This window comes from Lepidochelys kempii, chromosome 4 (assembly GCF_965140265.1).
Source record: "Lepidochelys kempii isolate rLepKem1 chromosome 4, rLepKem1.hap2, whole genome shotgun sequence".
Classification (NCBI taxonomy): Eukaryota; Metazoa; Chordata; order Testudines; family Cheloniidae; genus Lepidochelys; species Lepidochelys kempii.
In genome coordinates this window covers 118,151,039-118,174,773 of record NC_133259.1, presented here as the reverse complement: position 1 = coordinate 118,174,773, position 23,735 = coordinate 118,151,039, and the positions used below count along the sequence as shown (strand labels likewise).

The following is a 23,735-nucleotide window of genomic DNA, read 5'->3' as shown; positions in this document are numbered from 1 at the left end:
CTAATTTTGTAATTGTATTCGATATAGGAATAATATTATTTTGACAACACCTTTCAACAAAGGCTCTTAAAGCACTTCACAAACATTAATGTATTACGCCCTATAATAGCCCTGTGAGGGGTTGTTTCCCCGCATTTTGCAGGTGGGCAAACCGAGACACAAAAAAGATTAAATTGTGGTTGTGTCTTAAAAGTGGCTTTGTAAAAGTGGTATTGTGTGGTTCTCTATTTGTTGTGCCTGACAGACTTCTATGTCACATTTGCTCAGTTTGCATATGAAAAGAAGCTTTTTACAAACGTATTTGCACACTCCATCCATGTCTGTCAGAATGGGCTCTATCTAGCCTCATCTAACTGTACAACCCCATAGTCTTCAGATTGTTTTCAGTTTCACTAGTGCAAACCCATGAAAGACCAGTGGGCTTATGTAAGTGTTGTTGAGGGCATAACCCGAAGACTACATGAGTGACAGAGGTGTACCTGAAAGTTTAGTCTGGCTTGTAGAATCTCTGCTATTGTTGTTGATATGAAAGGATACAGCTTTACTATCACAGTACAGAGTGGGCTCGGGGGGCTGGCAGTAAGAAAAAGAATCTTTATGTGTAAAATGAGTACATGTGATATGAAAATCAGAAAAACAATTAATATGGAACCACACATGTCGTACTTGTATAGTCACTTTCTAGGGCAGAATTACACTTTCCTAAAAGTCACAAATACAGTCTGCAGTAGGTGTGGGAAGAGAACCCAGGAGATCTGATACTCAGTTACCTGCTTTAACCACTAGATAATATTCCTTCCCTAATAATTTCCCATTCTTTCACATGTAATCATGTTAGCTCATGGGTTGTTAGCTCATGGGTTGAGCTCCTTTCTTTGCATTTTTTTTCATAAAACGGGTATTAAACATCTGTTTGTAGAAAATCATATCTGTGATTACAAGGGGAGCTTTTTGGCCTCAAATAATATCCGCATCCAGAGGGCGATGGAGGCAGCTTTCCGTTCCGAGGGGGTACCTCCACATCTGTAGCAGTACTGCAATGCCAGAGCCTAAAGCAACATTACGTAGCTGCCCAACGCTCCTTTCACAAGACTCTGATCCAATTGCCATATATGGCAGTAGGTTTGATGTTAATAACACAGGCCAGTGTGTATGGGAGTTGGCCTGTTTGAATGTCAGATGGGAGCGAATTTTAAAGGGGATATGTGTGGACTAAAGACCATCTTAATAGTTGCTAGCTCGTTTGAAGTCCCCTGCCACTCTCCGCTCCTCCCAACCAATGGCAATGGGCAGGGGAGATGGTCCTTTTCATTTAAGTCTAGGGGTGCTTTTATAAGAGGTGTGTCGTTGCAATGGGGAGCAGGAGCTCGTCTTTAGTGCTTGGAGAGTGGCGTGGGAAAGTTATTTCTTCTCTCCCTCTTAGCCTGCTGGGGCTACTTATGTGAATTGCTAGACGGAGAGGTCTTCAGGGGATTTCTCATATCTGCCTGTAAAACATCCAGCACTTGGTTGGTACTGTACTAGGGCCGTAACTCACACAGGCTGAAAAGAAAGACGGACAGACTCAGGATGCCATTGTCACATTTGATAATGGTAAATAACCGCCTTCTTCTAACACAGAGCAAAGAGCTATATGAGAATAAGAAAAACAGGGGCTTGGCCTTAAAGCTATTTCTTCTCCCTCTGTTTCATTCTAGCACTCCTATCTAGAACCCTCCCCAGCCACCACTTTTAAAGAGACAGTATTACTATCTTCAGAGTTAGGAGGCAGTGGCCAGGAGGCAAGGAATTCATTTACTCAAGTTCTTCTCACTTAGCGCATCTCTGCCACTCTATGGAATGCAGAGAAGTTTTTCTTTTTCTGGAGGGTTCTACATAGCAGGCAACCAGTTCTCTGGCTTACGACATAGCTGGTATCTTATCTGCAGCCTGTCTCATGGAAGATGGTGGATAAATTCAGGTGACTAGAGCATTTGGGTTTTACAAGCATGTAAAAGAAAGGAAGGTAGGTCCTATACTGGGCCGTCCAGCCTTGATAGTGTTCATTTAAAATAGTAAATAGTAATTGTGGAAATTGATGAGTTCAGTACAGGTGAGCACCCTATAATTAACTCAAATGCTTATGTAGTTGGAGCATGTAGGCCCAGCACCTGCAAACACCAGGAATGTAATCCTCGCCATTGAAGTCAATGGCAAAACTCCTATTGATTTCAGTGGGACCAGGATTTCACACCTAGACAGCAAGCTCCTTGGGGCAGGTACTCTGTCTTTATGTGGCCTTGATCCACACTTACCTTGTGTGCCACTGAAGTCAATAAGACACAATGTGTGTGTTTGTAGGATCAGACCTATGTTGGTACAATAGTTCACACGACAGACTCCTGATCCAGTTGGGGCCTCCAGGCACTATTGTGACTGAAAAAAAATATGAATATATAGTTCAGGCTGCACAAAAATGTCCAGCCTACACGTTTTCAACCTTTTCATTCCAAAAAGCCATTTTCACATGCTAAGACCAGAAATATTTTTAACTTTTGGGGGCTGAAATTTGTCAAGTTTATTTTAAGTGGTTTAGCTTTGAAGTGATCAAAAAAATGAAAAGCTTGCAGTGTGCTGATTTTATGTAGTCCTAAACTTTAAAATAATGCTTCATTTCATACAAACTTGGATTGACTTTCTTCAATGGATCAGTGTCGGCTGGTGGCATATATGAACGCTACTCCTGTCTGTGTGTGTGAGAGACCGAGAGAGGGAGGAAAACTCTCTCCCACCCACCCCTCACACTGAAATCTAAAATATTGAAGGAATTTTGTTCAGTCTTTCCATGAAAGCCTCTTTTTTGAGTAGACACTGCAAGAGATAGTATTAGCATTCAAAAATCATGACTCAAATCCCCAAGTAATGAGATTATATTAAAAATAAATTTAGGGTTCTTTTTATGTGCCTTTTTGAGCTATTACGATACGTTCAGATCACATTTTCATGCTTTTCTCAGTGACCATGAGGAATGCAAACTTCATTGTTTTAAATGAAAGCTGAGGCTCTTGTGTATTCGTATGACTCCAGGTCCTGGGGCTTTAAGAAAATCAACATATATTCTAAGACTCGTGATGAAATCATGAGAGTTGGCCACACTGATGTTTCAGCTTCAAAAGTTGTGAGTAAAAACTATGAGCATGTGAAAACAGCAATTATTATGGCAACATAATTATAAAAGGGGCATCAAAGCACTCATCCAGAACACCATGGAAGTACAAGTTTGAAACTGTGAATAAAACACAGTAATGTTCCACCTGGAAATTGATGAGCCAATCTTCACCAGCTGAAGATGGATCCCTTGAATCCAAAAATGTTCACAAACTGAATTTTTGAATATGCATGTGCTTCAGAGTTTGCCATGAGCTTCCTATGATCAACATTATTTGTGCATCATTTTTATTCAAAATTCTATTAAAACCCAACTAAGCACTTTGGGAAAGCTTTCCCTTAAGTGTGTGAGGTATTTCAAGAACAGTATTTACTCGAGTGCATGACTTGCACATACTATTCTGTGGTTGCTGCCAAATCATTTCCCTCTGTTCTGTCTGTAACTTCCATTACTATCTGCCTTTGCCAAAATTAACTAACTGTGTGGTGTGACCAGATGCTGAAAACATGAGCCGTTGTATCAAGGTCATACAGGAGACAGGAATGAATGTTCCCAGAAACTGAATGGTCAAGTTTCTTTACAAATAAAACACTCACATACTTCCACTAAACTGAAGCACAGGAATTAAATCTGACCATAAGTTGTATCTATATCTGGTCTTGATGCCAAAGTTGTTAAGTGGTATTCATACCCTGCTACTGACAAGAGAGAGCGAGCGCTGGGGCCAGACCTCAAGATGCAAAATTGCATGCATTGTGGTCCCCAAAAGAGTGTGGGTGTGTTTGGGGTGCCAGGGAGGAAGGGAGTAGAGTGTCAATAGGCCTGAGAGGAGGGATGGTCCAGTGTTCAGGCTGCTAGCCTGGAAGCAAGAGACCTAGGTTCAATTCCTTGCTCTGCTAGCAACTTCCTATGTGACCTGGGGCAAGACACTTAGACTCTCTGTGCCTCAATTCCCCATCTGCTCAGATACTGCAATAACAGGGCCATATAAGTACTTTAGATAGACACTTGGTTTGCTTAGTATGCCCTTAAAGTGAGGTTCAGCTCTAGTAACTAGAAAAGGACATTATTTGATGCCATCTTTGTTATGTCTTAATGGTTTCCATATCAAATTTGTTCAGTTTTCAATTAAAAAGATATTTTTATTTCAGCCATGCAAACAGCCTGGGATCTGAATGTTAAGCTTGTATTCTGGCTTGTGTACCGTCACTGGGAGTGAAGGTTCTGTGAGCCAAGTTCTCTCGCTAGATAAATCATGTGATGTCAGAAGAATAAATGAGGGCAGAATTTGGCCCTACATTTGGAACTTAGTTCACATTTCTGTTAATGATGCCTCAAGCACAATAAAATGCATTTCTCTCTTAGCTGGGTGGACTCTGCTGTATTAGCAAGGGCAAAGGGGAGTAAAAGCATATATATGTCATTCAGGTCAGCAGATGCTGCTCTGACTACACCCAGGGAGGAGAGCTGTTAATTAAGAAGGTCCCACTTTTACATAGTCACTTTTCTGGCGATATCTACACTCTCTAAGGCATTTGCAATCAAGAACTCAAATATTCCCCTCAACACCAGGTACTCCAGTATGAAGATTGGTAGGTGGCAACCCTATCTAAGAATCAAAACCAAACTGTGTGCACAGAGAAAACAGGAAAAGTAAAAGCCTTCTGCCTTTATATTTTTGAGGCCTTATTTTACAGATGCAGTTTTTGAGCTCCCATAAATTCTATCAAAATCCATCTCCTTCTGTGGATTTTTCTTTCTTTCTTTCTTTCTTTGCAGGGGAGGGGCGCATAAAATAACTCACATTTCCTAAGAGATATTTGCAAGTAGTATGAACTATGCTTCAGTGCCAATGTTACTGTGACCACTGAACATCACATAATGAATATGAAAAATCCATTTAAACCACACACTCAAGAGTATCTGATACAGATCTGCAATTTGGTCAGCACATCATTATTTCTTCATTAGAAAAAAAGCAGCTGGGTAGCATACTAGGCAGCAGTGCTGTCCCCTGGCTTGCAGGATCTTGGATCTAATCCCATTTTTTAGTCATAACGAAATGAATTTGGTGGTGTCAGCTGAGTTCATGTTGCAAAACTACTGCAAGTGCTGGCAGCTTCTTTACTCAGGAGAGGCTTGGAGATTAGCTAGTCTAGAAATTGAAACCTTTCACCTCTAGACATTATGGCTCCTCCAGGTCATTCATGAAGCGATTTAGTGAGGCAGTGTGGAGAAGCTCAAGCAGTGGCAGCCTGCCTAACATATTGCCTGTGGATAAAGAGAATAATTTCCACACTGCTGTTTTAACCTTCAGGATAGCAAATATTCTTAGTGCTTCATCTCGAATAAAGTCCTCTGCTCAGCAAAATATAATTTTTCTGTTCTTTGACTTGTGTGTCAATGAAACCATTTTGTACTTCTTTTTAAGGTGATAAAAGACGTTTGCAGCAACTGCACTGGAGCAATAGATTCAGATGGACCATCATCTAGTTCTCCGATACACAAGACAGAACTGGAAAAGGTAAAGTTAAAGTATTACTAATGCAAAGATAGATGATGGTGTTATATTATGGAGATGTCAACAGTGACTCTAAAGTTCAGGTTGCATTTACCCTTAAAGCAGGACTCCAATTAATGATTGAATTCAATCTCTACATTTGGCACAGTAACTGTGTAGCTTTTTCAGTAAAATACTTGGTAACTTTTGTAGAGGAAACATTTTAAGATGCCACGTTTGTGGAAATTTTTCCCCTTCTTCCTCACATTTCTTTGGGTTCCTCTACATAAGTTGCACAGTTCCCAAAGACTCCAAATTTCTCTCTCACATTCTGATAACATCTCTGGAAGAGGCCATTTTTTAAATGAAATACACACACAATTATTCCTCATATTCAGGCAACGCAAAATTGGCCAACTTCAGCAACTCATATCCATCAGCAGCTTTTTGTTTTAGATGCTTACAAGCAGGCATGCTCAGTAGCACGGGACATGGTGGGTGAGCTCTGGTGTAGAGATGGACCTGTGGAGACAAAGGGAAACAAGCAGGGATGCGGAGCCTGGGGAGGAATGGTTGGTGGGGATATGATGGACTGGACTGGGGTTTTGGAGGCCTGGCAGAGGAATTCCAGTCTGTATTGAGGCTTGAGCACCCCTGGCATAGCGAGGTGGCAGTGTTGAGAGCCTGTGAAGTGCTCATGTTTTGACACAGAGATACCTGGCTCCCTGACTCACTAAGGGTATATCTACACTACAGTTAGACCCCCGGGGCTGGCCCATGCCAACTGATTTGAGCTCATGGGGCTGTTTAATTGTCGTGAGACATTTCCCTTGCCTGTTTTACAATATTATATATAGAGAGAGATTCTAAAATGTTACTGTCTATTAATGTGTTAAACAGCAAGATCAGGTAAGAAGTGCTCATAGATTAAAGAAATCTTCAAAATGATATTTTTAATGAATGCTTTAGATATACATTTACAATTGACAGCCTTACACAAACAACACATTTGTACAGGTAGCATTTCAGACCTTTCAGTGTATGTAAGAAAAGAGTCTGTTCAATTAAGTTTTTAGCACCAGTTACTCTGTACCGGTTGGGAAGGAAATACAGGATGGTGCGGTATCAAGTTTTCCTTGCCACAAATTTGGGATGCCGATGTTACTCATAAGTGGTGAAGCCATGATTGAGTTATGTAAATTGTGTTAAACAGATACCAATAAAAAGCTTTATGGCACACCACAACATATGAGTTTTGTTTATGCCACACATTTTAGGTAATAGCTATTTTATAAACTTTAGATTTTTAATTTTTTATTAGTAATATACACATAATTACTAGTCTCTTATTTCACAGACCTTTTTATAGTCTCAGACTATAAGGGAACCGTTGTGATAATCTAAACTGACCTCTTGCACATTGCAGGCCACAGAACCGCACCCCCACACTGCTGTAATAGAGCCATAACCTCTGGCTGAGTTACTGAAATCATGATTTAAAGATTTCCTGTTGCAGAGAATCCACCATTTACTCTAGTTCATACCAGCAAGGGATCTTTACTTACGCACATCGAAAATACGGAAATTCTACCTATAGAAATGTGTTGTGTTTGGTAGGTTGTAAGTTGTAAATGTATACCTGAAGCATTCATTAAAGATCTAGTTTTGAAGATTTCTTTTATGTAAAATGAGCACTTGTTGTTTAGCACATTAATAGAGAGCAACATTTTAGAATCAAAAAATGTAATAAAAATATATTATGGGTAACATTGTTATGGGTAACATGATTAGTCTTAAATTACTCTTAAAAGGATAAAAGAATGGATATATTTGGCAATACAGTTCTAATGTGGCTTAGTTTTATTTTGTTTTTAATGCTTGTGTGGTGACATAAGAAATCTATGTAATGTAAATGAACACTTGACTATCTCATATTTATTTGTCCTCAGGATGGATGCTTGGCATGTGTTTAATTTAATAATAAGCGTAACTTTAATTTGACTCATGACACATCATTTGGCCAGTGTGACCACATGAGAAATGACTTAATTTATTTTGTCCATGCAGAAATTGTCCTCTGAGAGGCCAAGCTCAGATGGGGAGGGTGCTATAGAAAATGGAATCGCTGCTGTGTGTAATGGAAAAGAACAAGGTGAATCCCATATGCCGAGTGTGTTTTAAATATTCAGCATAAAGAATATAATAATTTTTTTCTTTTATGAATTGGGGAATAGGTAATAACGCTTTGTAAGTAATGTAATTAGTCTTTATGTCTACCCTGAAAGTTGAACTATACCAAGCTTGAATTACGTAAACCTTTACATTGGTGGATATTAGAATATCTCCATTCTAGTTATGAGAGGTTTCAGAGTAACAGCCGTGTTAGTCTGTATTCGCAAAAAGAAAAGGAGTACTTGTGGCACCTTAGAGACTAACCAATTTATTTGAGCATAAGCTTTCGTGAGCTACAGCTCACTTCATCGGATGCATACCGTGGAAACTGCAGCAGACTTTATATATACACAGAGAATATGAAACAATACCTCCTCCCACCCCACTGTCCTGCTGTCCTGCAGGAGAGTGAATTTGTGGGGGGGCGGGGTGGAGCGTGAGAAAACCTGGATTTGTGCTGGAAATGGCCCACCTGATGATCACTTTAGATAAGCTATTACCAGCAGGACAGTGGGGTGGGAGGAGGTATTGTTTCATATTCTCTGTGTATATATAAAGTCTGCTGCAGTTTCCACGGTATGCATCCGATGAAGTGAGCTGTAGCTCACGAAAGCTTATGCTCAAATAAATTGGTTAGTCTCTAAGGTGCCACAAGTACTCCTTTTCTTTTTGCTAGTTATGAGAGTTATCCACCTGTAACGTTGATGTAAGTGACAGCAGGATCAAGGCCCATATGTAAGTTTTGAAATGACTTTTTCCTGTGTTCATAAAGTACGCTGTCTTCTATGGGGGAGTTGAGCCAACCACTAACTGTATGTAAGGTTTTCCCCTATAATTTTAAACAGGAAGGGTATCATAGAATTTTATAAGGGAAGACAAGAATCATGTATGCAAAATAACTTTAAAATGATCTACTCCACTTTGGAGTCAGAAACCTTGTTCCCAGTCCTTCGATTCCAAGCTGAGGGACATTCCAAATTCAATTTCCTGAGTAAGGTCTGCAAAATCAATCCCCAGATTATCTTTTTGTTTCCCCTTGAAGAAAAGATTTCTGTAAACAGGTGATACCAACCTAGTTAAGCTAGTTAGCTTGACATATACAGATATTCAGTTTTATTCAGAAGAGCACATTTGCTTTAACCAGTACTTTCCTGTAGGTGTGAAAAAGCTGATGGAAGCGCTATTGGAAAACAGTTGCATGAGCATTGGCTTTTGGGCAAGTTGCACTGTGCCTCCCCTTCCTGACACCATTGGGTGTGTGTTTCCTTTGGGTGTTTTAGTTTGTAATCTTTGCCCTCCTTTTCCAATGGAGATTTTGAACAAATCTCCCAAATTCATAGATCTCCACACCCCAGTCAACAGAATGGAACATAGTAGCTCACTATGACTTCTAGGTCCAAAATGTATGGCTACATTTACATACTACAGAAACTTCCATAAAACTACAGAAGGCAAAAAAAATTGTGTCTCTGTAGACCCCCATGCTGGTTGCATGTGTCTGTGGTACGAAAGTCCAAAATATGTGCATAGTCCAAGATTTTCACAAGTGACTAGTGATTTGAGTGGCCAACTTGAGGCACCTTATAGGGGCTTGATTTTCAAAAGTGTGCTGAATGCACACCCTCGGAAAATAAGGCCCATTTGAAGTGTCTGAAGCTGGGTAATCAAAACACTAGTCACTTGAAACTCTTGGCCTTCAACTCTGTCATGGTAGAATCAGTCTTTTATAGTAGTGAAGAGATTTAAATACTGACATTTAATGCATTAACACATAGCTGTCATCACTAAATCATTTTAAGGGGTTCTGAATGAGTTGCAGGTTCTTTTTTAAATCAGCTGTAACAGTGAGAGTGAAAGCTCAGTTAGCCATGTGAAGGGAAGCTGACTTCACTGTGCATTGATCTCCCTTCTGCTCCCACAGAGCTGCTGCCCACCTGCTTCTACTCTCCCCCTCTCTCCACCAGCATCTTGTTCTGCGGTGGTGAAGAAGGTGAGAAGAAATGGCTTACTTGCCAATCTGTCTTGAGATCAGGGGATGTATCCCTTTTACATACTGCAGGAGAAAGAGGTTGGGAGAAATATTGTTTCCTCTACCTTTCTTCTCCATGGCGGAGTAAAACGCCATGCGGAGTGAAGGTAGAGGAAGCAAGAACATTAGAGTTCACGTGGGCTCCTTTCACTGCATTTTCCTGGAGCTGGGAATTCTTCCCTTGCACTTTCCACCTTACTGAGCTTGATTTGTCTTTCTTTGAGTTCTGAGGGATGTGAGCATTTATTCCCCAAACGCAGACACAAACGTTCTTCTTCCCTCCCTCCCCTACTCCACAGCTGCAGATATTCTTCAGCTGCTGCTGTATGGGATAGCAGCTCGTCTTCAGTCCAGTGCTGCCTCCTGCTGTCTCCCTATGCTCATGATGATATAAGCAGATGGGATACTCTCCTTCCCTAGAACTTTGGGAATTCATTGCATGTAGGGACAGCACCATATTAGGTTACATCAGCCCTGCAGATCCATGGGCAGGATTTAGCTTTTTGCTCCCATACACAAATCATCATTCTACTGAAGGTTTTCAGATAATCCACTTTCACCTGTGAAAAAAGGACTCCCCTGCTGCATATACGTTGGTGGCAGAGTCTTACTGAAAGAGACAGTCTTGATGACAGATGGAATTTCTAATGATTTCCCGTGTTAACAAATAACGAAGGCTAAAAAAAGACAACAAATTGTGGCTTGAGAGTTTCTGAACTATTTCTCTCTTGTGTACATTCTTTCCCGTGAGTTACCAATTCACATAATTTGTACCAGTTATTTTTTTAACATTGTTGTGCTTAAATCAACATTTCACATTTCAGTTCATATCTTTCAAATGAACCTTTTGTTTGTTTTTGGGGGGGCTCAGTTCAGACCCACAGAGTGCTGCTTTTTGTGCTTGTGTGTGTGGAGAGGGGGAAAGATGGTTCTAACAAACTGTCAGTTCTGTCAAAACCACTAAGTTAAATTTCATTTTTTGTCAAAGCCACAAATCAACTAAGGTTGAACTCAAGGTGGGCCCATGTTTGCAATAATAGTTGGGGCTGAGTTTTATATTGTTGATAAAACTCAAGACAGATAATTATGGTTCTGGTTTTGTGCAGCTCTGTTTTTTTGTATTGGTTGTGATTGTCTGCTATATTTTTTAAAAATATATTATGTAGGCTCTTAAGTCATTTAGCCACTTTTGAAAGTTGTGTCCTCAGCACTGATCCTGTTCACTTTAATGGAAGCAAGTTAAGTTCAGCACCAATCTGTATGTTCATACCAATAATACTCATACATTACTTTAAGTTCCCATATATATTGATTAGATCTAGTAAACTATTTTTTTCTGCACTGTCCTTTCCATAAAAATGAACACCAGCTCCCAGTCATTGGGAGCATTAAGTGATCTTGATTATTCCATTATAAAGGAAAGTTATCTTATAATACATGCCTTTCTCAAAGACCCATTCTGATCTGTATAGTTACCTTTACCTAGTTCCAATAGCAGGGATGTTTTTGCCAGGCATATACTTACTTTAAAAAAAAAAAAAAGGCTTGATTCATTGCCATGGCATTATGTTGGAAATGCTTTTCAGGAACAATGACAGGAGATCATCCAACTTCCATTTTTGTTCCAGTGTAGTCAGGTTGAATGTACAGCATGGAATTACCCCAACCACACTTCTAAATTAGAAGATGGTTATAGTGGAGAGGAGCAATTCGACTGATGAATTTTAATGATAAACTTGCTTTAGTCTTACCTTTCTGTGTGCCATGTTTTTAATATTGTGCTGGGCATGTGATATGGGTATCAGCATTAATGATGCCTGCAACTTTGCGTCTCTTGTCAGAAGGTAGCTGTTTTGTCCAAATGCTTGTGTTAAGAATTAAGTCAGTTTTGTGCGTGCTTGTATATCTGCAGTGCAGTTGTTTTCGTGTCTATTTTGATCCATGTGCTTTAATATAATTGGTTTCAGTCAAACATACTAAGATGTCCATGTTTGTTTTCTTGATAGTTAAGAGGAAGAAGAGTTCCAAGTCAGAGACCAAGGGCACAGTGACTAAAGTAACCGGGAAAAAAATAACAAAGATCATCAGTTTAGGGAAGAAGAAGCCATCAACAGATGAACAGACCTCATCAGCTGAGGAAGATGTTCCAACATGTGGTAAGTGATTTGATGCTTTTAGATTCTTAAGCTTACACTGCAATGAAAGCACTATAGACTCCCAGCCTAGCCGTTCATATACAATTGCCCCTACTGCAATCGTTTTCAAACTAGTTGGTATTGTGTAAAACTTCACAAGATTACAAATTTCTTGTAGGCTATTTCCCCACTCAATTGTGTTTCCACTTCCGTCCAAAGCTGTCTCTCCTTCTCCCCTGGACCGTCCCCCACTTAAGACCATGCACAGGACTTGGATACATGTTGATTTTTGAAAGTTAAATAGGGCCATTTGGGAGGGGAAAAAAAGTGGAGGGGGTCCTCTTTTAATTCAGGGAGACTACATTGGACTGGGAGAGCTTCTGTAAGAGGCACAATAGGAGAAAAAAGAGAGATTTGGGTTAGATAATAGGAACCACTCATCGTTCCTAAATAGGTCAGCCACAATGTATATGAGAAGGCTTTTCCATCCCTGTGGTTGTATCATTTTGCACCAACTCTGGTTCAAGAGGGAGAAGGTGGGGCTTGAGTGGGGTGGACAATACTGAGAATCCTAAGTAACCACGATCAGGAAGCTCTTTCCTTCTCCAGATTTCCACTTTTTGTTGTTGTTGGGGTTTTTATTTTTTTGGTGGCATCTTCCAAGGGTTGCACAGTTCAGATATGCTGATATATCCTGCTGGATCAAGCCCTGAAGTTGTAACTGTGATGTTGGAATGGAAACCCAGAAAAATTAAGCTATATAACACATAATTTAAATGAAAACCAAAAAGATAGCTATCCAGAATGATTAAGAGCTTTCCTCCTTGTAACTGAAAATGAAAATCGGCAATGAGGTAAAAGATGAATCATTTCATATAAATTCTGCCCGGAAGAAGATGTCATTCAATCCTTTCCTCTTTTAATACTCTCTTTGGAAGTGGAAATATACTGTCTATAATTCATGAACCATATGTGATTGGGAGCCAAGTTCAAAGGTATTTTTCTCTTCCAGTATAAACTAGTGGCTTAAACTAAACCTAATATGAAGGTGTTCTTGGGGTTTTTTTGTTTTGTTTAGTTTTTAAGTTACTTATTTTAATTTCAGTGAAATCCCAGTGGAGATTTTTTTTTTATTCTGCTTTAAAATTCCCCTGCTGTGAACCCAAAGAACAGCAGAGGTAAAACTGACCTCTCTGGTTTAGCTGTTCTAGCTAAGTAGAATGAATTGCCAAATGGGTTTTTATGGAATTGTTGTCAGACATTATAGACACAAGCTCACTCCCTGATCATCTCACAGTAGCACAGGGTTTTCTCCCAGTGCCCTGTACACATAGTTACCTGAAACTCCACCACCATATTTAACTTACCATCCATATACTGGGTTTGTAACCAGTTAATGACATGGTTGGTTCTACACATCTTGCATGTACACAAAAAACGTGATTAATAACACATGGTAACCATGGCCGCTGTAATGGTGTTTTGCCCTCATCAGCAGCTTAGGTTGCATACAGTTGTTTTCCTGCAGCCAGGTCATAACATTCATATTTTTGCTGTGCAGCTGGGACCTCATAATCATGCCTGTGTAACCACTTTAACTGATCTTGCTTCCTTCCAACTCTCTAAGCAGTGGGATGTCTTTTGAGTGCTTAGTCCCATGTGCTGCTGGTGCTGTTTTATGTGCATGTCCATTAGTCCTTGTGTTGCTTGTTGAATCATCATGGGTTAGCTGTCATTATTTCCACAGAAAGCACTATGAAAACACAATTAGCAGTGTGATAGATCTGGATGTATCCATAGAACTGTAGAATATGGTTCAGTTGTGAAAAAGCTGTGTGGGCACAAATCAGCTGTGCCTGTAACTCTCACATGAGCAGGTTATGTTTCTAGTGTAGTCTAGGATATGCTGAAACCTTTTAAATCGTATTTTTAAATATCATCCTACTTTGGGCTTCACGGTGGGAACACCTCTTGACTCCCACACTGCTACCTCCATTTTTACTAAAATCTCGGGGAAACCCTGTGGCAGGAGAGCTCTGGAATATTCAGCCAGAACTGTCACTAACTCAGCACAGTCATTTGCATATGTTCGGAATATGACCAGGATCAAATCTTTATAGGCCAGGCTTTCTGAGTTACTGGTACAGTGAGAGTTTCAATAAAAAAAATTTAAAAGGCCATTTATTTGTCTTCTTAAAATCATCTGGATTTTCAATCTGCATGTACAGGAATAAGTTTTATATGAACTAGCATTACATCGAAAAAACATTTTTAAAAAAATGTGAAGGATAAAATATCTCATATTTTGTTTTATTGCAGGATATCTGAATGTGCTCTCAAATAACCGGTGGCGCGAACGCTGGTGCAGAGTGAAAGATAATAAGCTCATTTTCCATAAGGACAGAACAGATCTGAAGACCCACATTGTTTCTATTCCTCTGCGTGGCTGTGAAGTCATTCCAGGCTTGGATTCCAAGCATCCCTTGACATTCCGTCTGCTTCGAAATGGGCAGGAGGTCGCAGTGTTAGAGGTGCGATGTTTATTGATGTGCATACTTTGCAGAGATGCATATGGGCTAATTACATGACCTCGTTCATACAACCTGCCTTTCAAAATGCTTTCCACAGTTAAATAATAGAGTTACAGAGCTGGGTAACAATCATTACAGAAAGAAACAAATTAAGAGTTACAGGCAAAAGAGACTTATCTGGATGAGAATTGATGTTAAATCAAACCCTAATACTGTTGATTTTTAACTCACAACAGTCTTCCCTGTTAAGATGTTTTCTGCTGTCTCTCTCTCTCTCTCTCCACTCTGACCTTTTCTCTTCCCTTTATAAGTGCCTATGCACCTCCCCTGTTAGTCTTCTATCAAGGAGGTAATTCAGAATACAAATGACTGAGCGCTAATTAAATAACATTGCTGTGGCTCACTACACTGAAGATTAGAATGCTGGATCTGTATTTCTCCTGGGAATATTAATCAACTTTAAGATTTGTTATTCTGAAGTCATCGTAAGGTGGTATATCTATACTAGAGAAATTGGTTCCTAGCCACAAGTTGGGCCTCCTACCATGCACATCAGTGAAACATTCCCAGTTGTACACAGGCCATTATACCATCGTTTACATTAGACTTGTTTCAAGCAAGGCTAAGCACTGTGTACTCTTCCAGCATTGGATGGAAAAAGCTAGCATAATAGCTCCAGTACTGCAAATAGCCTTAGTGCTGCTGTCCCCTCAGACGTTCTTGTCAACTGCTGGAAATGGCCCACCTTGATTATCACTACAAAAGTGTTTCTTCCCCCCGCTCTCCTGCTGGTAATAGCTCACCTTACCTGATCACTCTCGTTACACGTTTCAGAGTAGCAGCAGTGTTAGTCTGTTTCCACAAAAAGAAAAGGACTTGTGGCACCTTAGAGACTAACAAATTTATTTGAGCATAAGCTTTCGTGAGCTCTCTGTGTATATAAATCTCCCCACTGTATTTTCCACTGAATGCATCCGATGAAGTGAGCTGTAGCTCAGAAAAGCTTATGCTCAAATAAATTTGTTAGTCTCTAAGGTGCCACAAGTCCTCCTTTTCTTTTTGTCCCAAAGTAGTGTCCTCTCTAGTCTGCTTTCTGCTGCGCATGGGTCAGATTTGCCAGAAGAAAGTGACCTGTACCAATAGTACTGCCTGCACTATAAAGGTGATATAGGTGCATTTATTTTATGAGCATCAACTTCTTCCAAACCACTGGCCCACAGTGAGCGAAGCATCCTTCCATGGAAATATGCATGTCTCACGCAGATGGGCAGCACTGGGGCAGTTCCAGAAGACTGGAAGAAAGCTAATGTTGTGCCAATTTTTAAAAAGAGTAAACATGGTGACCTGGATAATTATAGGTTTGTCTGTCTAACATCAATCCTGGTTAAGATAATGGAGTGCTTATAAGGACTCTATTAATAAAGAATTATAAGAGTGATTAATGGAAGTAATTAATGCCATTCAACATGAGTTTATGGAAAGTAGATCCTGTCAAACTGACTTGATATCTTTTTTCGATGAGATTAAAAGTTTGGTTGATAAAGGTAGTAGTGTTGTAATATACTTAGACTTCTGTAAGATACATGACATTTTGATTAAAAAACTGGAAAGATATAAAATTAATATAGTACACTTTAAAAGGATTAAAACCGGGTAAACTGATAGGTTTCAAAATGTAAACAGGGAATCATCATTGAATGAATGTGGTTTTAGAGAGGTCCTACACAGATAGGTTCTTGCCCCTATACTTTTTTTAACATTTTTATTAATGACCTGGGAGAAAACATGAAGTCATCACTGATAAAGTTTACAGATAACAAAAAATAATTAGAGTGGTAAATAATGAAGAGAACAGATCACTGATACAGAGTGATCTGGATCATTTGGTGAGCTGGGCGCAAGCAAATAATATGCACTTTGAATATGGCTAAAGGTAAATGCATACATCTAGGAACAAAGGATGTAGGCCATACTTACAAGATGGGGGAGTCTATCTTGGGAAGCAGTAACTCTGAAAAAGATTTGGGGGTTCTATTGGGTAATCATCTGAACATGAGCCCCTAGCACGATGCTGTGGCCAAAAGGGCTAATGTAATCCTTGGATGCGTTGACAGGGGAATCTCAAGTAGAAGTAGAGAGGTTATTTTACTTTGGCATTTGGCACTAGTGTAATCACTGCTGGGAATACGGCGTCAAGTTCTGGTGTCCACAATTCAAGAAGGATGGTGATAAATTGGAGAGTGTTCAGAGAAGAGCCATGAGAATGATTAAATGGTTAGAAAAGGTGCCTTATAGTGATAGACTCAGAGAGCTCAATCTACGTAGCTGAACAAGGAAAAGGTTAAGGGGTAACTTGATTACAATCTATAAGTACTACATGGGGAACAAATATTTAATTATGGACTCTTCAGTCTAACAGAGAAAGGTGTAACATGATCCAATGGCTGGAAGTTGAAGCAAGGCAAATTCAGACAAGAAATTGTTTAGCGGTGTGGGTAATTACCCCATTGGAACAACTTACCATGGGTCATGGTGGATTCTCCATCACTGACCATATTTAAATCAAGATTCGACGTTTTTCTAAAAGACATGCTGTAGAAGTTATTTGGGAGAAGTTGTGTGGCATGTGTTACACATGAGGTCAGACAAGATGACCACAATGGCCCCTTCTAGACTTGGATTCTGTGAGTCCAAAGACCAAGAGAAGACAGCTATTGACAACCACTGAGCCGATCTGAGAGAATACGCTCTTGCTTAACACAGGGAATAGCTGTAAAATGGAAAACTACACTAAAGAGCTCCATAGTTGTATTATTTAATGTCTTTGCAACAAATCCAAGGGTAGGAACCCCTCCCCCCCAAAAAAAGTCAGAATAAAACAAACAGAATAGGAAATTTCATATGAGCTAAAATAAGTTCTTTTCAGTGCTTATTTTAAAAACAAACTTGAACTATGAAAAATTGCTCCATGGTAGCTCTATTGCCTTTTTATTGGTTAAAATTGGAAACCTCAGATAAAGATAACATGTAAGGAAACGAGTGGGAGGCCGACTTTCATTTTCAGACTCTGGTCAGATACTTTGAACACTCAGGTTTTCTTAAGTGCAGATGAGGTCAGTGTCTTGTCCTTGAAGAAGGATCATGCTACGTATGCACAATACAGGTTATTTGGATGATGATTTACAAGAACAGGAAATGAATGAAGTGTAGTATAAAGAAGAGGAACTATGGTAAGGAAATTGAGATAAAGGAAAAAAATCTTTGAGTCTGTTACATTGAATAAAGAAACTTAAAGTAAATAAATATTGAAATGCCTATAAAATTTTATGAAATTTTTCAAAAAATGAAAATCATTGAATTTCAAAAACTAGAATGATTTCCACCATTTTAATTCCCCCCCCCCTCCATTTTTCAACCTGCTCTAGTATTTCTTTGTCCAAGGTTATCCTGCCTCTACAATTTGGACAAGTTACCTTTCTTAAAAGCTTAGCCGTGTAGTGGAAAACATTTGTCTCAGCTTTCAGTTTTCTGAAATCTAAAATAAGGAAGGTGCATACCTAGATACACTGGCTTCATGCATGTATGCTTTCGTTATTTTGCTGGAACTGTTCATATTGCTTTACTACATAATCAATTAACATGTTGCTTTAAATGTGTTCGTTATGACAGAATAACCTCAGTGAATATTACTTTTTGTTAGCTTAGTTTGGCAAAGGTGATCCAGAACTTCACATGCATCATTATATCAATATGTTAGTAAAATAATTACTTCATGTAATTATGAAGTAATTAATATGAAAAAGCCTATTGTTTCAGTGATAATTTGAGTTTACATAAAATCTTCTCATCCTCATAGCCTTCATCATCTGAAGACATGGGCAGATGGATTGGGATTTTACTGGCTGAAACCGGTTCAGCTACAGATCCTGGAGCTCTGCACTATGACTATATTGATGTGGAGATGACTGCAAGTGTCATACAAGCTGCAAAACAGACCTTCTGGTAAGATGCATTAAAAGCAATTTAAGGGCGTTTTCAGTAATTTCAGAATTTACAGCCTTACATTAGCTCTAATATCAAGAGACCTTATCGAACCTTCCCTTTTTGGCAAGATATTAAACACTTGAGGGATTGAAATCTTGAGTCTCTGAGCATACGAGATGTGTTTAAGATTATCTTGCTGGCATCCGGCTAAGTATTACAAGAGAGGCAGAATATGTCCACTTTTATGATGTATTCAACTCTCACACTTACAGTGTAAGAGGAATCTAGTAATTGGGTGCTATTTTAACCCCTTCTTACTGGCAGCCCTAAAGCTTTAAATGATCAAATAAGTTGAAGCTTGGCCACAATTCAGTCACAAGAGTTTACGCTGGTTATATTCACTTTCCGCGTTTTAACAGAACTAATGTAAATTCACAGAATTGGTTTAGCCCTCAGTACTCAGCAGAGATACTGGTTTTATGTGTCATTACAATCTGTAACCTACTAACCCTCCTTTGTCCTGTGACTGCAGAGGTGTGAATTGCCCACTGCATCTTAAATGATCTCTTACAACATGTGTTTACCCATAGGCTAACTGGTCAGGGTGATTAAGCACTGTTATAAATTGCCCAGGGAGGTTGTGGAATCTCCATCACTGCAGATTTTTTAAGAGCAGGTTAGTCAAACACCTGTCAGGGATGGTCTAGATCAGTGGTTCTCAAAACTTTTTTTTTCGCTGACCACTTGAAAATTGCTGAGGGTCTCCGTGGACCACTTAATGATCTTTCCAAATGTTGTTTCTACCATTAGCTAACTATTGGATAAAAGCGCTATGTTAAAAAGAACCTTAATAATTAATTTTTTTTTTGTTCTACAAATAAAAGCACACAACTCATATTTTAATATCACTAGTCTTACTTTCTAATCTAACCTTTCTAATCCGATGGATGTGCCCTCTCTCCCCCGCTGCAGCAGTCCCTGAGCTGGGGCTGGGAAGAAGGGGGATCTCTCCCTCTCTCCTCTGCCCCGGCAGCCCCCAGGCTGGGAAGGAGGGTGGGAGGTCTCTCCCCCACCACAGCAGCCACAGAGCTGAGGCTGGGAAGGAGGGCTGTCTCTCCCTGGCAGCTGAAACCCTGGAGCTGGGGAAAGTCGCCTCTTCCTCTGGCCGCTGCAGCCTTGCATGTCCCAAATTCCCCCCACCCCCTCTTCTCAACCCACTGGCCCTTCCTCCTGTTTCCGCCAAGACCACCACCTCACCTTACACGTGCATCTTCTCCAGGGTCCAGGCACCTAATTAGTGGAGCCATACTTGCGTGGCTCCACTAATTAGGTGGGTGGCCCTTCGTTCTCTCGTGTGCAGCTGCCCAGAGGCACACCTCAGAGGGAACTATCTGCGGACCACCTGAATGGAACTCACGGACGACTGGTGGTCCGTGAACCATAGTTTGAGAACTCTTGTCTAGATAACACTAAGTCCTGCCATGAGCGCAGGGGAAAGGATTAGATGACCTCTCAAGGTCCCTCCCAGTCCTGTGATTCTACAATCTCTCCCACCTTGTATTTAGCTGTGGTACTCTGACTACCTTTCCCAGACCTGAAGAAGAGCTCTGTGTAGCTCGAAAGCTTCACCAACAGAATTTAGTCCAATAAAAGACCCACCTTGTCTTTCTCATAGACCCACTACATCCAATTGTTCCTTGCTGAAGGATTAAAAACTCGCAGTTGTGAAATTCATGCCAATACATGAATTCAATACACAATGAAGATTTTGTTAGTATATGCCTCAGGACAGCAAAGTGTGGATAGAAGATATCTTGGCCAGACAGTTTACTAGGGCTTTATGAACATGATCCTGCAAGGTGCTGAGTGCCCTCAACTCCCATTGAAATTACTGGGATTCAACACTTTGTCGAATCAAGCTCAATATAGCCATCATAAATATGAATAGACTAAAAATACTTAAAGGGTGAGAACCTAGTTTAGCTTTCTGTTGCAAATACTATCAGACTCTCAGCAGTGAAGGGTCAGGAGGGCTGCAGCGTAGAAAAATGAGACACTTCATTCATGCTCTAGTTCAGAGGTGGGCAAACTATGGCCCACAGGCCACATCCGGCCCGCGGGATCACCCTGCCCGGCCACTGAGCTCCCGGCTGGGGAGGCTAGCCCCGGCCCCTCCCCTGCTGTCCCCCCTCCCCTGAAGTTACGCTGCTGCCGTGCGGGCAGTGGGGCTGCGAGCTCCTGCTGCTCCAAGTGGCATGGTAAGGGGGCGGAGTGCACGCAGCAGTGGGGGAGTTGGGTAGGGGGCCCCTGGGGGCAGTCAGGGGACAGGGAGCGGTTGGATGAGGCGGAGGTTCTGGGGCAGGGCGGTCAGGGGTCGGGGAACAAGGGGGGTTGGATAGAGCATGGGAGTCCTGGGGAGCCTGTCGGGGGGTGAGGGGGTAGGCAGGGGACAGGGAGCAGAGAGGGTTGGATAAGGGGTGGGATCTCAGGGGGGCAGTTTGGGGTTGGGGGTCCTGGGAGGGGGCGGTCAGGGGACAAGGAGCAGGGGGAGGTTGGATGGGTCAGGCGTTCTGAGGGGGGCGGGCAGTGGGAAGGGGCGGATAGGGGGTGGGGGCCAGGCTGTTTGGGGGGCACAGCCTTCCTTACCTGGTCCTCCATACAGTTTTGCACGCCGATATGGCCCTCGGGCCAAAAAGTTTGCCCACCCCTGCTCTAGTTTGAATGGCTTTTGATAGAAATCAGGGTTGATTCATCTCTTACCACAATCCCATTTTTGTCAAATTCAAGTAATTTTGATCGAATTATAATGCAGTTAGTTTAGAGGCTTGTGCTTATATACATTTTGAAGTTAATAGGGCTCAAAAAAGCTTTTCCTGTGACATGCATTTTTCGCCTCCATCAGCATCCAGTGATAACCACATGTAAGAGAGAAGCCGGATGGAAATGTTTTTGCCTGAATACTGCTTGGCTTTCATTTTATGAACAAATGTGATATTAATTGAAACCAAGTGGAAAAAATAAGTGCAACTAGACCACATATTAGAAAGGAATGCCAAACCTAACTTGCAAAATAATAAAAATTCCCTATCCAGTATTTGTTTAAATTTGTTGTACCACAATAAAGTGAATGTAAGAGCTTATCAGCAAGCAACCTTGGGCATGTCTCTCTTAACTTCTGATCCAATTATTCTTGTAATATTAGAAGGGGAAATGAGAAATGACTTGGCCTTTCTTATCCATCCACATAGCAAAAACTCTCACATCTCAGTTACTACAACATCTTTCTCTCTAGCCTCAAGTAATGCAGTCTTGCCCCATTCATATCCATTCAGAATGCTCCTGCCAAGATCACTTTTCTGCCCTATCCTTTGATTGTTTTTGTTTTGTATTACCATAGCACCTGGGAGCCCCAGTCATGGACTGGGGCCCATTTGATCATGTTACCCCTCTCTTTACATCCCTCCCCTGTTTTCCCCCACATTAAACATAAACTGTGTGTCTTCGCTCTCCAGGCTCTTTGCAGCCTCTCCAATCCTGCCTGTCATCTCTCCTTTGCTATCAAGATGTCAACTCTCGCCTCCAGTTAACCCATGATGCCAGACTCTGTCACTTGTTCCATTTTCCAACAAGTACTTTTCTGCTTTATCCCGTGCTGCCCCTTGTGATGGGGAGGAGCTCCCCATAAACATCCATAAAGTTACCTCACTATCCTCCTCCAAAACTCTCTTTTGCTGTGATGTCTACAATACATTTGACAACAGTTAGGCTGCCGGTGTGCTGAGACCACTGCCTGTCATATATGACTAATATCATCTCATTGGTTCCTTGCACTCCCCCCCCCCCCCAATCCCCTCTTGTCTTATACTTAGATAGTACAATATTTGAGGTAGGGGCTGTCTATATTTCTAAATATAGTCCAGAAATATTTGGGTAGTGTTTCTCATCAAGGATAGCAGAAAAAAATATTGGAGTTTCTTGACAACGCTTTTGTTTTTAGAGCTATCTATGATACAGTTAGGAGCATTTTTACAATGGTGAATTATGATTTTTTTCCCCCTGAAAACTCTGATCTCATGATCATCTTGTCCAATTCTAATATATATATATATATATATTTTTAAAATGCTCCTGTGGAAGAAGACGTGATAAATTTCAGGTTGAAGTGTTGGTTGGCAGGTGGGGGTGGGAGGGAAGTGTCAAAATCCAGATTACAATGGAAAACTACTTACAAAGGCAAGACCTGATTCTGTAAATACTTACACATGCCAGTAACAACACACATGGAGTTCGACTGGACTATTCCTGTTTATAAAACTGCTCAATTACTTAAGTTTTTGCTGGATCAGGACCTCAGCCAGATTCTGCCAATTTTACATAGGACAAGGAGTCAGTAGATCAGAGTTTTTCCACATTAGGGATTGCAACATAAACATGCTATGCAAAGCTGTTAATTGTAAACAACTATAAATTCTTCAAGAACTTTTATTCAGCTGTGAGGAAGAAGATCAAAAAGCCTCTGTCACAAAGGAAACATGTTTTGGCTGTGAAACATTAATACAGAAAATAGTGGAATTCTGTACTGGATGTTATAATAGACCATGATTATTGCACAAGATCATTATAGGATAATACTATAAGAGTGAAATTCACCACTGTGCCTATTTGCCATTTAAGTTCCATTTGACCCCTAAAAATAGGGCTTAAAGTAGGACTTAAATAGCACATGAGCCTTGTGTTGGCCCCTCTGCAGTAGGGTGAATTTCACTATACACACAAAGAAAGAGTTCTAAAAGGAGCATATCAGTAGTAAAAATGTAGCAGTGAACATTGTGCACAATAATTTTCTAATCTGGCATTTGATTTATAGAGAGATACCAGGTTTATATTTTCAAAAGCAATATATAATGTCTTCTGATTATAATCAAAGACTGTGAACAGTGTAATATGTCAAAACATACAGTACGGCACTAGTTATTTTCTCAGTTATTTTACAGCTTGATGTGACATTTGCAGTATGTTCATTCTCTTGAGGATCAGATCTTGAAATGTATTGAAGGCTTTCAACTTCCTATTGAATTAAGTGGGAGTTGAGAGTATTAGTACCTTACAGGACCAGGCTCTAAATGCTGACAATGGTTAGTTAATAATATTAAAAATATCTGCAGAAAACATTGTTCCTCATTCTACACATTTGTGAAAGCAATTTCCTCTCTGAATCATAGTTCTTCTTCGAGTG

The 23,735-nt window shown here is 40.4% G+C and overlaps 1 protein-coding gene across 3 annotated transcripts in view; it reads left to right on the top strand.

Annotated features, from left to right (window-relative positions):
• AFAP1 (actin filament associated protein 1) overlaps positions 1-23,735 on the top strand; it is a 168,113-nt gene that overhangs the window by 120,977 nt on the left and 23,401 nt on the right. For all 3 annotated transcript variants that reach the window (XM_073342598.1, XM_073342601.1, XM_073342599.1), the window contains 5 exons: positions 5,580-5,672; positions 7,716-7,800; positions 11,856-12,005; positions 14,304-14,515; positions 18,372-18,517. In XM_073342598.1, coding sequence (XP_073198699.1) covers positions 5,580-5,672; positions 7,716-7,800; positions 11,856-12,005; positions 14,304-14,515; positions 18,372-18,517 — 686 coding nt within the window. The remainder of the gene's footprint in view (positions 1-5,579; positions 5,673-7,715; positions 7,801-11,855; positions 12,006-14,303; positions 14,516-18,371; positions 18,518-23,735) is intronic.